The sequence below is a fragment of the Nicotiana tabacum genome, chromosome 8 (assembly GCF_000715075.1).
Source record: "Nicotiana tabacum cultivar K326 chromosome 8, ASM71507v2, whole genome shotgun sequence".
Lineage (NCBI taxonomy): Eukaryota > Viridiplantae > Streptophyta > Magnoliopsida > Solanales > Solanaceae > Nicotiana > Nicotiana tabacum.
Genome location: NC_134087.1, coordinates 160549364 through 160566414, shown reverse-complemented (window position 1 = coordinate 160566414; position 17051 = coordinate 160549364). Strand labels below are relative to the sequence as shown.

Sequence of the window (17051 nt, the reverse complement as noted above, 5' to 3'; positions counted from 1 at the left end):
ACGTGCGGAGGAGGAGTCTAGATATCCCGGTTAGGAGGTGTGAACGATTGACTTTGACTGGTACAAGGAGAGGTAGAGGGCGGCCTAAGAAATATTGGGGCGAGGTGATAAGGCAAGACATGGCGCAACTTCAGATTTCCGAGGACATGGCCCTGGATAGGGAGGTGTGGAGGTCGAGCATTAGGGTTGTATGTTAGGGTTTAGTTGAGCGTTTTTCTTCGTTGTTCTGGCTAGTCTGATAGTGTTTTATATAGGACTGATAGCGATTATTGTTCCATTGCCCTTTCTATATTTTATTTATTATTTTTACCTTTATTTATATTATATTTATAATTTTTATTATTGCCATAATTATTGTCCTTCCCACTTATTTGTTGTCACTTACGGTGGTGATCTTATTTGTATGGTTTCTGTTGTTGTTACAGATCTTTTGTTTTTGAGCCGAGGGTCTCCCGAAAATAGCCTCTTTACCCTTATGTATAGGGGTAAGGTCTGCGTACACTCTAACCTCCCATACCACACTAGTGAGATTATTACTGGGTGGTTGTTGTTGTTGAACTTTATTCTTAGTAGTTGAAAATTTATTGTTAATATAAATTGAATGTAATAATGAGTAAATCATTTTATCAATTATTTTTTTAATCTTTACATATGTTTATTGTTATAATACTAGAATAAATAAATTAATTTAAAGTCCTTGGCATCATCTATCATCACTTCTAAGAGCTGCAGCTGTTAGATCCTGCAATACGATCCCATCTACCTTTACTCAAACAAATTACTTATCAAACAAAAGTTGAGAAAAATTCCCAAAAAACGGAGCCCCTTTCACTTGGTAATATGTTGTGATATTCATTCCTATGGCTTCAGCCGTTTTATCCAAGAGTCTCTTTGCCAACCGCTTTCTCAAATCCTCCTCCACTTCCTTCCTCTGCCCAAACCCCCGATTTTCGCTCTCTGCCTTCACCGTGAGTTCTCCTATATTCATTCACTACTTGCTATTTGGTTTCCTTTATGTTTTTTGCTTCTAGTTGTATATGCAAATCTGGTTCATTTTGATGATGATGCATTTTCTTCAGTTGGTCATTGTTATCATCGTAGTAGCTATTTACTAAACCGGGTTTTTGTGAGATTATCTATTTAATAATCCCTTCTTGCAAATAAGATGTCAGTTAATTTTTTTTGTTATTGGTTCAGCAGAATCTAGTAGCTTTGGCTCACTCTTGTATAGACGTTAAGAAATCTACTAAATATATATAAATAATAAATTTGAACCCAATAACTTAAATGGTCAGGGTTTTAGTGGAATCCCGAAGTCATAAAATTCAAATCTTGAATCTGCCTAGTTGCAAATCTTCATCTTTATTACTGGAATGATTAAGAGTAATAGCTTGTTTAATCAAGCTTCCAAAATTTGCTTATTTTGAAAAGTATTTTTTTGTTAGAAGTTTTTTTCTGACATAGTACTTTTGGAGAATAGCAGTTTGTGTTTGGCTAATCAATTTGAAAAGTATTTTTGCTAATATTAGAGCATCCATTTGTGTTTGGCCAAGGTTCTAATAGTGCTTTTAGGGAAAAGCAACTTTTCCAATTTTTGAAAAGCAGCTTCTGGCTCTGCCACTACACAAAAGTATTTATTTTTTATTAAAAACTTGGCCAAATACCTCAACTCTCTAAAATAAGCATTTTTTCTTCTTCAAAAATAACCATTTTCGACTTCCTAGAAGCTTGGCCAAACAGGCTACAAGAGTTATTGGATAATTTTAGTTCTTGGGAAAAGTGTGATTTCTTTCATGTCATGTGGAAATTTGTTAGCAGCACAACAACTTTCTGGCTCTTATATATTCTTGTATTTATTTGCCATAAAAAGTTGACAACAGTGTTTATCATTTGCTTAATCCTTGCAGAGGAAACCATTTCATTTGCAAGCAGCTCCAATCTACTACTCTAACAAGGTTATTGATTCTTTTACTCGTATGGCTTCCTCAACTGTTGGGGCACAACCATCATTCTCAACACTAGCAATGTCAACCAATGAATCGGTTGTTTCAGTTGACTGGCTCCATGCAAACCTCAGAGATCCTGACTTAAAGGTGTGTGATTGATGTTTTTAATCTTACTGCAGCGCTAACCAGTCAAACGCTTGGTAAACAATAAAAATGGTGATAGTCTGTGGTGGAGCCATGAATTTATACAAGGGGATTCAAAAATGTCACATTTGGGATCTGAACTTATGACCTAAAGCAATTTGTGAACTCTTTTTGCCACTTATAGAACTTTCCCCTGTGTCAAGGGGATTCAACAACTTATCAATAGCTAACAAAACTAGTTTTACCTATTTGCACAGTATAGTGTTTCGACGAAGGGGCTTGATAAAAAAATGTTTCGACGAAGGAGATTCAATTGAACCCCCTTCCTTCAAGTATGGCTGTTATTACAACGGTCTAACTACATTTTCTGTTCTAAAGAGTAAACCTAAAGTTATGATATTTTTGCACTCAGCCCATGCCTTTCAAATGTACAATGATTTCCTTTTTCTTTTCAAATCTATTTAGCAATGCTTTTGCATGTGTTTTCTTCCCTTTTCAATTAGTTGGGTGAGGAGTGTGGTGCAGGTTGTATTATGTAAGGCATCTGTCATACAGAACTGAAATGTTGTTTCTTTTTCCTTTTTCCTAAAGGTGTTAGATGCATCTTGGTACTTGCCAGACGAGCAGAGAAATCCACTTCAGGAGTATCAGGTGGTGGCTCCTAAGAAATTTTTCTTTGGTGACACTGCTTTATCTTGATTCTTTGATTGCTTTGTAGTAAATATCTTCGTAGACAAGCAATTTTCATTTTCTCATTAGTTTCTTTTATGGTAATTTGTTCAACAGTCCCCTTGTTTCTGTTTTTTCTTTCTAACTTTGCTTTGAACAGGTCGCGCACATTCCTGGAGCACTGTTCTTTGATGTGGATGGAATATCTGATCGAACTACAAATGTGAGACATCTTCCCTGCTAAATTTTTTTCTCCTCTTCAAAGAATGATTTTGCTCTATGTAAAGGCAAGTTACTAACCTTCTCTGGCTTCAGTATTGTACCATCTTTGTTTCATTTTAGTCCCATCTGTTTCTACACTTGTAGTAGATGCTTTAGCTAGTCATCCAACATGCTTTTGAGATGGATGTCATCACCTTTTATGGTATAAAAAACTTCATTAATTGGTTGATTTATCAGTTGCCGCATATGTTGCCATCCGAAGAAGCATTTGCAGCTGCTGTATCTGCTCTTGGTATCAAAAACAAAGATGGTGTCGTCGTATACGATGGCAAGGGCATTTTCAGTGCGGCTCGTGTTTGGTGGTGAGTTATTCATTTGATGATAAAAGACAGATAAGCCCATGTCATCCAAAAGTGACTAATCAATAGCAAAATCGGTAATCAGGACGTTTCGAGCTTTTGGACATGACAAAGTTTGGGTTTTGGATGGTGGCTTGCCAAGATGGCGTGCTTCAGAATATGATGTCGAATCAAGTGCATCTGGCGACGCGATTCTGAAAGCTAGCGCTGCCAGTGAGGCAATAGAGAAAGTATATCGAGGACAGATGGTAAGATAAATATTGTTTCCCATGAGCTTATTGAATATCAGTTAAAAAAAAAGATTTCCGCAAAAAAGTTAATTTTTCTTTAACCATTCTAAAGCATAGCACCTTTTGATGCAATACTGTAATAGGACAATATTCTCTGAGATAGGCTGTATTCTTGGACTTTTGCTGCATCATACCAAATTTTGTTTAAGAATTGTCTTTCTTGGTGCTTCCTGAATATCCGGAGGGCTCAATGGACATGAGGGTGTCTACTTCTGGGTTTCATGTTTAACCTTCGTTATGTAAGGGATGTCAACTTTTGCTTAAAAGTCAAGTCAGACTGTCTTTTTAGATTCTTTTCTCCTTTGCTTTGTGTACAAGAGGTGGACTTAAAAACTCCTACTCTATGCTTAAGAAGTCAATTAAATCCATCATGTTTCCTATCTCCTTAATTCTATTCACTTTGTTTGAAAAATACAAATAGTGAAGATGACGATACTTTACAAATGTTATACATTCGTTTTCTCTTTAGCACCTATGATTCCCTTCTAACCATATAGTCCAGATTATACACAAAGGTATGTAGCACCAAATATGTTTCTTATTCTTTCCAGTCTTTTGTTCTTGTCAACTGTTGAGTGATTGCTTGAAATCTCTTGGCATGTCCCATATAAACCCAACTATAGTTAGAATCTTTTTCCATATCTGCCAGAATTATCTGCAATGAAAAAAGAGATGATTGACTTATTCTAAGGAATTCACACTAAAAGCATCTATTGCACAATGGATATTCTCTCTTCTGTAATTGTTTTTTCACTCTCTTCTGTAAATTGTTTCGAGTCAAGCGAGCAGCATGACTTATATCCACCCAAAGCATCTACTTTTGTGGGGTCTTTAACCTGTCGACAAGAGGGGGTTGCTCCGATGGTCAGCACCCCCCACGTACAACCCCAGGGTCGTGGGTTCGAGTCACCAAAGGAGCAATCAACTGTTGAGTGATTGCTTGAAATCTCTTGGCATGTCCCATATAAACCCAACTATAGTTAGAATCTTTTTCCATATCTGCCAGAATTATCTGCAATGAAAAAAGAGATGATTGACTTATTCTAAGGAATCTTCACACTAAAAGCATCTATTGCACAATGGATATTCTCTCTTCTGTAATTGTTTTTTCACTCTCTTCTGTAAATTGTTTCGAGTCAAGCGAGCAGCATGACTTATATCCACCCAAAGCATGCTACTTTTGTGGGGACTTTAACCTGTCGACAAGAGGGGGTTGCTCCGATGGTCAACACCCCCCACCTACAACCCCAGGGTCGTGGGTTCGAGTCACCAAAGGAGCAATAGCTCCAACAAAGGGGGATCAAAGGGGAATCAAAGGGGAGGGGAATAAAAAAAAAAGAACCTCCAATGTCACTGATTTTCCAGATCTGCCAGACTTGTCTGCAATGTAGAAAGAGATGATGCACTGATTCTAAGGGATCTTCACACGGAAAGCATCTACTGCATAATGGATACTCTCTCTTCTGTAAATTGTCTTGAGACTTCCTCTTCATATTTTGGAATCTTGTCGATACATATTTCAAGTTCTTGACTCCTGCTCCACATCGTTTTTCCATGGTGACCATATGACTAGATCTTTCTCGTCTTCTTAGAATTGCCTTCCTATAGAAAAATTACTTCTTATTTTATTCAATTTCTTTTCGACACTGGAAAGTATAGGCAGTAAGGACATCAAGTAGGTAAGGATGTCATCCAAAACGCTATCGGCCAGTGTAAGTCTTTCCCCTAAAGATAAGTATTGCTTCTTACAGGGAGTTGGCTTCTTCTCACATCTATTAATGAAACTTCACCAAGCACCAAGGTCTTTAAATTTTGCTCCCAAATACTGGGGAAGGTAGACAATAGGGAATGTTTCCACTTCGTAACCTAAAATCACTGCCAAATAGTGTATCACCTGATCAGCATCACGGGAAAAAATACATGCAAGTCATGAAACAAGGTTGGAGATGACATCATGGTCAAACTTAACCGACAACCAAAGCATTAAGAGTCATGGTCATGCCTCATAACTTGATCGGAAGGTACTAGGATCCACTGAGGATGGTCAATCTCATATTCGTGTACCCTCTTTAAGGTGATCCATGGAATGGAATAGGAGATCTCCAGTTAGGTTAGGGATTTGAAGCATGAGGGTTGTGAATTCCTTTACATAGTCTCTCGATGCTGTCAGTTTGCTTCGACTCCTTCAACTTCCGCCAAGCCTCATATATGACATTGACAGGATAGGATTGGTTTTTGAGCTGAGTCTTGAACTGGTCCCCAAGTGCCACTGTGACAAAGACCCTTCTCCATGTCAGCTTTCTTTCTGTGCCACGGGGTAGCAGTGTTGGTCAGATATAGGACTGCGTTACGTACTTTGCCACATATTCAATCGCGAAAGCAAACTGTCCAAGTGGTACAGTGAAAACAGCCGTCTTTGTGCTGAATCATTTATAAAATTTACCTAACCTTCCAAACGAAGGCAAACTGTCACAAGTGCTGCAAGCACGCTTAGTTTAAGACTTAGGCTGTGACAAGGTGGTATCAGAGAACCTTGTATTCCTACATTTGCTCTGACCAATAGATTGAGAGCATATATAGTGTTTCTGTAACATAATGATATCCAACTTTTACGGATTAATTGAATTTTAAAACTCTTGCATTCTATCTCGACATGTAAGTTTAACATCAAGGATTATAAATTGGAGCTTTTGGTAATTTCCTCTATTTACTGCAGTGCCAAAAGTTTCAACTAACTAATGTTGTTTTCCATAGCATGAAGCTTTTCGAAGCAAATGATATGATATTTGACAAGTTTCTATTTTCTTTCAAGCTTTGTCTTCTTGGGGCATGAATATGACGAATCTTTGCAAGTACCTTTTTTCCCGTTGGAATATATGTAAATAGTGTTGAAACATCAGTTTTTCTTGCCTTATAAAACTGTCGGTACATTTTCACTCTCCCTCTCTTTGTAGCTTCTGAAATTGTGCGTTTAATGTATATTGTTTTAATATTTCGGTTAGAATGTTTTTTTGTGCAGGTTGGACCTAATACCTTCGAGATCAAGTTTCAGCCGCATCTTGTCTGGAATCTCGATCAGGTTGGTTTCCTTGTTGTGCTTTCTGCCTATAGCACTTGCTGGGAGCAGCATCTATCCATGTGTCACTGAAGCTGGTGGTAATGGCAAGGAACTTTTCTGGATTATCAAGATCTAGGCTGTATTCAGATTCAAACTGCTTATAATTACATTATTTCTCGTTCCAGCTACAATTTAGAGCTGATGGATGGTAGGTCTAGATAAAAGGTACAACATGAACCGAACTAGTAATAGATTGTGATTAGTGGGTATTAAGCAGCTTGTTGATTCATATTTGTGACCCTTAGTGCAACTTTATTCTGCAAAAACCTGCTCCAGTTTCCTTGAGTGACTGGGAGAGCTCCACTGAGTTTCTGAAGAAAATCTAGGACTATGACCTTTATTGGTTGTTTTCTGCTGAATACTTAGGTCTGTTTCATTGTTTGGAGAAGCTGGTTATTGCCGCTCTTTGTGAATGTCAACAGTTGGATGACTGTATGATAGTCCAATATTGGAAAAAATGCGAACACAATCTTTGTCCTTATTTTTACATCTGTCAACAAGATTGATCTTTCAATATGCTATCCATATTTAACTATATTTTCTGATATTTTGTCATTAATTCTAGCTTAGTTATAGATTTGGAGATATAATTTGTTTATATTCTCAGGTTAAAAGGAACATTGAAGACAAAACATATCAGCATATAGATGCTCGGTCCAAAGCTAGGTACTTCATTATGTCTGCGAACTCATTTTTTTATACGTGATAGACTAATATGCTAAGGTATTTGCTCAACAATACATGTACCAAGATGAGAAAGTTATTTATATATTTTATTTTTGTCCATTAGTTCTTGAAGCAATTATTGCCTTTATGACCATTAGATTTTACTTCTCCCTCCTAATTTATGTGACACATTAAGTTTCAAAATGTTTCACATGTGCTACAAAAAGTAGTGATTTTTTATTGGACCATCCCATACCTCAAAGATTTCAACTTCATTAAAAGCACAAACTTAACTAATGAGGTGATGCTCTCCTTTTCAACAATTAGTTTAATATGCTAGTCAAATAGTTTTTGTGCCTTGCCAAATATGTCGTATGATTAGAGACGTGGGAGTAATATCTTTTGGCATGTCTTGTCATCTATAGGACGTTGCTGGATGCTCTCCTTTTGAATAATTACTTCAATATGCTAGTCAAAGAGTCTTTTGCTTTGTTGTATGATTAGAAAGGCCGGAGTAATATATTTTGGCATGTCTTGTCATCTAGATGGCCTTGATCGAATATATGAAAATTTTTCTTTCTTGCAATACATTATGTTTAGGACATGAGGGCAGAACCTGCTACTCCTGATGTGACTGTTGGCATAGCCAAATTAAACATTTAGCAATGGCTCCAATTAATGTGCCTTAGCTAGTAGGAAAAATCAGATAAACATTATCAGTGGTTACCCTAGGGAAATGGAATCCTGAAGATGTTGCAAATATATCCTTCTTTGATCTGCTCAAATTCGCCATAGTTATGGAGTAAGGAGTTATTAGTGTTATAAGACATCTTACATATCTACGGGTTCATGAATGGACCACTCATTATGTAATGTCTTAAATAGGTAAGGGGTGCTTATATATGTTTTCTTTACGGTTTTAGATTATTATAGCAACTTATTTCTTTAACTGATGTGAAAGGAGCATTCTCACATTGCCCCCGCGGGTTACTCACTTGGCAAAGGTTGAGGAAGTTGTGTCTAGGTCACAGGTTGGAGTCCTGTGCCGAGCAAACTAACTTTAGTTTTTAAGTGGAGAAGGGTAGAGGGGCGGGCCCATTGTCCCCGAGTTCCGAATGTTGCAGTTGGCCAAAGGGTCCGGTCCAAACGTATTTCTCGGTCATAAAAAAAGAGGGAGCATTCTCACATTATCTTTTACAGTAGGATTTCTTCCTTTATTGGCGCCATCACTTTGCTTAAAAATAAAAAAATGTTGATGGCTGCTGTCTTTTAGGTACTGTATCATGATGGTCTCGGAAAAATCATCTTAAGAATAGTTTTTACAGAGTAGGTCATATCCACATTTCAAGTTGTTTTGGTGAAGTTGCTTTCTTAGTCATTTTTATTCTCAAGAATTATTGTTTCTGCATAGTCATATCATGGAAGCTAGGCGCAATATTGCTTGTCCAAGAATAAGTAATTGTGTATATCTTCTCTTTTCATTTAGCTATAATACAGATGCTGCTCTCTTCTGTTTTAAGTTTAAAACAAAGCTACATCAACGTGGTACCCAAATACATACAAACATAAAATATGTTGGTGTGGAGCAATAGTTTATGTTTTTTGGATAATTAAATGTAAATGTTACCTGACATTAGATTAGGAAAGAAGCTTTTATTAAAAGGAGATAATAGAGGCCATAAACTCAAAATCTACTACACTTGACTGAAGCAACTGCAACTGTTTTAATGTGCAAATTTTCTAGAATTCATTTTACGCAAGCTTAATTTTTTCTAGAGTTAATCAATATTTGTTTATTTATCAAGAGTTCTGTTTTGCACCTTTTTAGGTTTGATGGTGTTGCACCAGAGCCTCGAAGAGGAATAAGAAGTGGACATGTACCTGGGAGCAAGTGTATTCCGTTTCCACAGGTGAGGATCGGTTTGTTGAAGAAAAATGATCTTTTCAATATTCTGAGGCAGTTATTCTATTTCATCTCTTGTATGAACCATTTCCTGCTTGAAATTGAGATATGCCGAAGTATTTTCACTTGAATAGGTTAAATTATTTGTATGCTATTTCCAAAATGTATTTGATGCTTTGATACCAAAATAATATCAAAGTAAGAAACAACTAATTAAGTAAGTTAACTTAATTATAGACATGAAAATTTTCGTACAAATGGGCTGGCTTCAACATCCATAGGATTGCTTACCAAGCCACACAAACAGTAAACTTGCTTATAGTCGCAAAAATTTTCTACCAATGGGCTGGCTTCAACATCTCGAGGATGGCTTGTCAAGCTACGCAACTCGGAAACCTTTTGTTTTACAACCAGCTTTAGCTGTTATAACTCAGAAAATGTTCGTACTACAACTAGCTAACTTTCGTAGAATATTCTTAGTCCATTTTCATATAAGGATAAGCCTTTTCATCCATTTCGAAAGAAAGAACAAGAGAGAAATTTAGAAGGAACACATATATAATATATCACAAAGATTTACAAAGGTTACTAGATGATCTTCTTAGTACTACATAGCCTCCTTTATATAGGGGATACGAGGTTATTACAAGACAAAAGTTATTACAAGACAAGCTTATCTACAAGTGGGTCCCCTTCGACATAGTGAAGGACTTTAGCTAAAATAACTATTATACATGACAAAGCTTGTGAAAGTATGTGAAAAAGGGGTAATATACATGTGGAAGCATGTGAAAGGAAGGTAATATATATGACAAAGCATGTGGAAACATGTGGAAGCATGTGAAAGTGGGGCCCAGAGAGTATGGAAATATGAGAATTTTTTTATTGATATGGATTGATGATTTCTAGGATTTTTTGGCCGGTAATGTGGGATTAAGGTGAGAATAGCATGGCTTAAGGTTCAAATCCTCATTATCGGTTGGCGTCGATTCTGCTCTGTATTTGGCCTTGTCTTCTAGGCTTCTTTTCAATTATCTTGTGTAGTACCGCTTGGTGCTTGATGATCTTGTTCTTGTGTTCCTTCTCCTTTGTAGGTGGAATTTGAGATGTAACATCAATTATGTAGTCTCAACCTGGCGACATCATGAGTGATCTTATATCGGATGCCTTCATAAAGTGTCTGGTGTTCCTCTGCTGCTTCTCGGACCCGTTCCCAATGGGGACGAGTGTTGGTATAATTTCAATTTGCCCATTCATTTGGCCATATTTCTCTTGGGATATACTTATTTTGTTGGAAGATAATTCTTTGTGCTTTGATGTGTTCTTCTTCCATGGATAAAATGGAGACGGAAAATTTCCACCAGAATGATATTTTTGCTTGTGCCGGGACCATTCTGTTAATAATCTTCAGCAGTCTATGGAACATAAATATCTTCGCTTTGCAGGAATCTTTGAAATATTTCATCCAATACCTACGAGTCTTGAACCATAATATGAACACTTTAAGAGCAGGTTCATATTTTCATGGAATTTAAGTGCAATGCGTTCAAGGACTTTGACAATTTTTTTTTTCCTTATCAAAAAATGTTGTCAAAGTCCTTGAACGCATTGCACTTGAATTCCATGAAAATATGAAAATATAATACTGGTGACATAAATAACAGAAAAACCATGAAAGTTCTTGGGGAAAATCTCTGGCTTGTGGTATAAATACATGACAAAATGGATATTGTGATCGACCCTAGATGGTTTAAGAATGGATCATCTGTGTTGCAGAAAAGCATGGAGCTCGTAGTAAGTTCTTTCCCTTATGATGGATGGATCAAATGGATTTATGAGGTTGAATAACTCTGGTGGATGATCTATTAGTTTTAATAAACTGGTTTCTGAGACATTTGTAAACACAAAAATCTGGCTGGTGGGCTTTTATTTTGACCTCATCTTCTTTGGTGAAAATCTTTTTGAGATTTTCTATCTCGACCAAAAGAATTCTCAAAAGGATTTTCGCTAGAGAAGAGGAAGTCGAAACATATGGCAACCAGCTAGATCTTTATTTTTACAAATGTACCAGTAACTAGTTTATTAAAATCGATAGATCACCCTCCAGAGTTCACAATGGAAGGAACTTATTCCGAGTTCCAGGCTTTTCGGCAACACAGAAGATCTATTCTTAAACCATATGGGATCAATCCAGAATATCCATTTTGTCACATATTCATAGCACAAGCTAGAGATTTTCCTCAAGAACCTTTATGGTTTTTCTTGTACTTATGTCACCAATATTATATTTTCATGGAATTCAAGTGCAATGCGTAAGGACTTTGACAACATTGAATCTGCTCTTAAAGTGTTTCTATTGTGGTTCAAGCCTCGAAGGTATTGGATGAAATGTTTCAAAGATTCCTGCAAAACGAAGATATTCATGTTCCATAGACCGGTGAAGATTATTAATAGAAAGGTCCAGGCACTAGTAGAAATATCATTCTGGAGGAAATATTTCGTCTCCATTTTATCCATGAAAGAAGAATACAACAAAGCACAGAGAATTATCTTCCAGCAAAATGAGTATATCCAGGAGAAATATGGGCAAGTTGGATTATTAACAGAAAGGTCCAGACACTAGTAGAAATATCATTCTGGTGGAAATATTTCGTCTCCATTTTATCCATGAAAGAAGAATACAACAAAGCACAAAGAATTATCTTCCAGCAAAATAAGTGTATCCAGGAGAAATATGGGCAAGTTGGAATTATACCACACTCATCCCCATTGGGAACGGGTTCGAGAAGCATCATAGGAGTACCAGATACTTTACGAAGTCATCTGATATAAAATCACCCATGACGTCGCCAGGTCGAGACTACATATTACACCTCACATTCCACCAAGAAAGGAGAAGGAACACAACAGGACAAGATCGTCAAACACCAAGTGGTACAACAAAAGATAACTGAAACGAAGACCAGGCCAGATATGAAGCAGAATCGACGCCATCCGATAATGAGAACTTGAATCTTAACCCATGCTATTCTTACCTTAATCCCACATTATCTGCCAAAAACCCTAGAAATCATCTTCCCATACCAAGAATAATTCTCATATTTTCATTCTCCCCGGGCCCCACTTCCACACACTTTGTCATATATATCATCCAACTTTCACATGCTTTGTGATGTATATTACCCCTCATTCACATCCTTTCACAAGTTGTATTTGCCCTGACGATAGATGTGCTGACGCGACACATTCAAAGGGAAGTGTCATGGTGTATGTTATTTGCAGATGACGCAATACTAATTGAAGTAGAAGTAAACGCGAAGCTTGATAGTCAAGTCTAACCCCAAGAGAAATAGTTCCAAGTATCTTGGGTTTTTATCCAAGGTAACGGGGAGATTGACGAGGATCTCACTCATCGTATTGGAGCGGGGTGGATGAAGTGGAGGCTCACATCTGATTTTTGTGGGATAAGAGCGCGCCATTAAGACTTAAAAGGGTAACTTTTACATAGTGTTGGTTTGACCGACTATGTTGTATGGGGCTGAGTATTGGCTAGACAAGAAATCCCATGTTTAGCAGATGGAAGTGGCAGAAATGAGGATGTTGAGATGGATGTGCGAGCATAACAGGAAAGATAATATTAGGAAGGAAGTTATTCGGGATAAGGTGGGAGTGGCCCCTAAGAACAACAAGATGCGGGAATCGAGGCTGAAGTGGTTTGGACATGTGAAGAGGTGTAGCATAGGTGCCCCGGTTAGGAGTTGTGAGAGGTGGACCACGTCGGATCTGAAGAAGGGTAGAGGTACGCCCAAGAAGTACGGGAGATAGGTGATTAGGCAGGACATGACATTGCTTCAACTTTTTGAGGACATGATCCTCGATAGGAAGGTGTGGATGTCGAGAATTAGGGTTGAAGGTTGACAGGTAGTCAAGAGTTTCTTATTCATAGATCTCTATTTCTATCTGCTATATTGTTCGATTCTGTTATCTTATTTCCTTGTTGTTTTTATTCTTTGTTGCTTCCTTTCCAATGTCCCTTGAGCCGAAGGTTCTAGTGGAAACAGCCTCTCTACCTTTACAAGGTAAGGGTAAGGTCTACATACATATTACCCTCCCCAGACCCTACTTGTGGGATTACACTAGGTTTGTCATTGTTGTTGTCATGTATAATAGTTGTTTTACCTAAGGTCTTTCACATGTATAAGGGGACCCACTTGTAGATAAGTTTGTCTTGTAATAACCTCCTAGCTCCTATATAAAGGAGGCTATGTAGTACTTGGAAGATCATCTAGTAATCATTGTAAATCTTTTTAATATATTATATATGAGTTCCTTCTAAATTTTTCTTTTATTCTTTTTTCCGAAATGGATGGAAAGGCCGATGCTTATATGAAAATGGAATAAGAATACTCTAAGAAAGTTAGCTGGTTGTATTACAAACGTTTTCTGAGTTATAACAGCTAACGATGGTTGTAGTGCAAAAGTTTTCCGAGTTGCGTAGCTTGGCAAGCCATCCTTTGGATGTTGAAGTCGGCCCATTGGTAGGAAAACTTTTGTGACTACAAGCAAATTTACTGTTTACGTATCTTGGCAAGTTATCCTCCCAATGTTGAAGCCATCCCATTTGTAGGAAAACTTTCGTATCTGTAATTAATAGCCTGTTTGGCCAAGCTTCTCCAAGTTGAAAAGCACTTATTTTTCAAAAAGTGTTTTTTTTTTTCAAAGTTGAAATGTTTGGCCAAGATTTAGAAAAAAAAAAGTACTTTTGAGGAGAAGCAGAAGCAGTTTTGGAGAAGCAGGAAAAAGTAGCTTCTTCCCAGAAGTACTTCTTTGAGAAAAATACATTTAAAAGTACTTTTTAAAAGCTTGGCCAAATACAAATTGATGCTTAGAAGTACTTTTCAAATTAATTAGCCAAACAGAAACTGCTTTTCACCAAAAGTACTTTTGAAAAAAAGCACTTCTCAAAATAAGCTGATTTTCCAGATTGGCCAAACAGGCTATAAGTTAACTTAGTTGTTTCTTACTTTGTTATTATTTTGACGGAGTATTGACTTTCAAGCATTGGTATCATTTGGATTATCGGGTGCATGACATTGTAGGTTTCTCACATTGACAATAAGGAAAACCATGAGCTTCTAAGTTTGATACATTTTGCTTAAAACCTTTTGAACGGAGTGTTAAAAGAAGAAATTTCAATAGTATGCCTCTCGTGTCAGCCATGAATCATTGTGGGCATATTGGGCTCTTGGATTCTACATTGATGCCCTTGTCTGTCTGCAAAGATTCTTGAAAGATGAGGCCTACCTTCTCTTTGCCCCACTAAGGTGCACCTAACATTGCACCTAATCCCTGGAAAAGCATTGTGTATAGCCACCTCTTCAATTTTCTTGCTTCTTTTCTTCGATGATTTATGTAAAGACCTATCTAGTTGAAGCTCTGAATCAACCTTGGATAGTCTCCAGCACTATGAGAGTTTGAACCAATGAAATGTGAGCTTCACACTGTTTTTGCTTGTAATTCCTTGTTTCCAAAAGCTTAATCCTAATTAATCCTAGACTAGATCAAGTTCTGTAGCTATATGATAAAATCTATCTGTTTGTGGTGATTCTTCTCAGATGCTGGATGGCTCGCAAACACTCTTATCCCATGAAGAGCTCAAGAAAAAATTTGATCAAGAAGGTAGCAATTGGTCTCGTGTTCTTAGCTTAGAGTTTGGGCATGTTTCATTTATGTAGTTTTGCTTTCCTGCTATTTTTAGTCTTATTGAATATTAGATCTCATAAAAACTGTGAGCCATATGTGAAAGAGGGCGTGCTTGTTTGAGGCGGGTTCAAGACCTGAGGCTACCATGAAGCTCAGGTTGGGTGCTTCAGTGTAAGCTCCTCATTGCAAAGGCTTGCCGCTCATTGCCTATAGGCAGTCCGGCACCTCCTTTAAGAGGGCAACACTACAATAAATATAGTCGGCAAAAATGGAACATTTATTGTTAACAACATTTTCCTTGGTTATTAGAAAAAAGATTTGCAAATTTAGTATATAAAACGTAATATTTACGAAAAGAACTTAACATTTACATGTAAATCAGAAAATATGAAATAGTATGTTAACTTAATTGACTTGATTTTTTCTTCATATATTTCTCTTAATTATAGTTTTTTTTTTAAATAATCTATTCTCCATATAACAACTGCGTGTATATTAGTTATTGTTTCTTGCATTAAATACATTTTTCTTTGTTTCTTAGCAATTTTTTCCCACTAAAACCATGCTTTAATTGTATTTTGTGCTTTAAGCCCCCGATATATTTTGGTGTTTTTCTATGCTTTTTGCCTCTAACAGTCATGGCAAAAAAAAAAAAAAAAAAAGCAAAAGAGCTTGGTTTACATATTTAGGTGTTCTTGAGTTTGCTCGTGTTGTTTTCTTCTTCCACTTGCGTTGATGCATTATCTGGCATTGGAGGAGTAAAATGTTATTGCATTTAATGCAATTATGGCACATTGAAAAGGTTCCCCTTTGAAATGAAGAGTTGGCACTTCTTCATTTGGTAATGTGATTTTTCTTTAATCATGGATTGTATATAATTTGGACATGCCGTGCCCTTTAGGTAAATATGCTTCAAATACTTGGTTCTTTTGGCAGGTATCTCTTTGGACAAGCCTGTTGGTACTTCTTGTGGCACCGGTGTAACTGCTTGCATACTTGCATTGGTTAGTTGAACACTCTCTCTCTCTCTCCCCCCCCCCCTCTCCCCCCGCAATATCCCCCCCTCCCCTCTTATGTGGTATTGAAGTCTCAAAAGAGGGGTGATCTCAATGTTTGTTCATCTCTTTAGGGCCTCCACCGATTAGGGAAGACTGACGTTCCAGTCTATGATGGTTCGTGGACAGAATGGGGAGCGCATCCAGATACCCCCGTCTCCACATCTTAAGCATGAAGAAAATGCTCTCAAGAGAGGTGTTCGTAAGGTCTGCTTTGTTTTTATTGGTGAACTTCGATGATTGTGAATCTAGATCCATTTCTTAATTGTTGGTGTAACAAACAGTCATTGTATTGTTGAATGACAGGGATAAGAAATATTCCTCAATTGTACGAACTACGTTAATTTTACCTTGTGTTATATTTTGGAGCAACTTGTCTCGTATTTTTCCCTGATCTTAATGAGGTCAAACGTGGATTGGAGAGCTTTGAGCCCGATCAAAATCTTTGCAATAGTTTAAATTATCCTTCCGTTATACCTCGGTTAAGTTTTTTTTAATCATTAAATCTTTTTGGAAAGTTTTGGAATTTTATCTACAAGTGGGAAACTCATGCATCATCTAGTATATGGCATAGGAGATGACGAGCTTTTGTTCTTAATTTGAAATTTGAATGATCCCCTATCTAGTTAGACGCTAATTAGTACTTGAGGGGGGAAGGTTTTTGTCTTCTTCAAATTGAGTAGTCTTGATTTTTTAATGCAGTGTTATCTAAGGCGCGCTTAAAGCACGCTTAAGCCCTAAAGCGAGGCTCAAAACATGTTGAGCGCGTTGCCTCGCTTAGCTGGCGCTTCAATGTTGTCTTCAAGGCTCTAAGGCATACTTTTCCTTGCCAATGAGCGTAATCCTGAAGAGGCAACACTAAACAATTGATATTTTACTTTATAATTTTTTTTTTTTTAATTTCTTTCTCCATATATTTGGTATTCATGCTTATAGATATTAATCTTAGACTACACATATATATTTGTAGTTTTTC

General features: G+C 37.1%; 1 protein-coding gene across 2 annotated transcripts; it reads left to right on the top strand.

Moving 5' to 3' along the window:
• Positions 1–712: 712 nt before the first annotated feature.
• LOC107807669 (thiosulfate/3-mercaptopyruvate sulfurtransferase 2) lies at positions 713–16456 on the top strand. 2 transcript variants are annotated; one of them, XM_075219828.1, is made up of 12 exons: positions 713–968; positions 1908–2093; positions 2682–2741; positions 2920–2982; positions 3219–3343; positions 3426–3588; positions 6650–6709; positions 7356–7414; positions 9243–9324; positions 14933–14996; positions 15957–16024; positions 16150–16456. In XM_075219828.1, the coding sequence occupies exons 1-12, from the start codon at positions 861–863 to the stop codon at positions 16243–16245; spliced, it is 1134 nt and encodes a 377-aa protein (XP_075075929.1). In that variant the 5' UTR covers positions 713–860; the 3' UTR covers positions 16246–16456. The 2 variants fall into 2 exon arrangements, with proteins under 2 accessions (XP_075075929.1, XP_075075930.1); XM_075219829.1 differs by having other exon boundaries at positions 1908–2097; positions 2689–2741.
• The last annotated feature ends 595 nt before the right edge of the window (positions 16457–17051 follow it).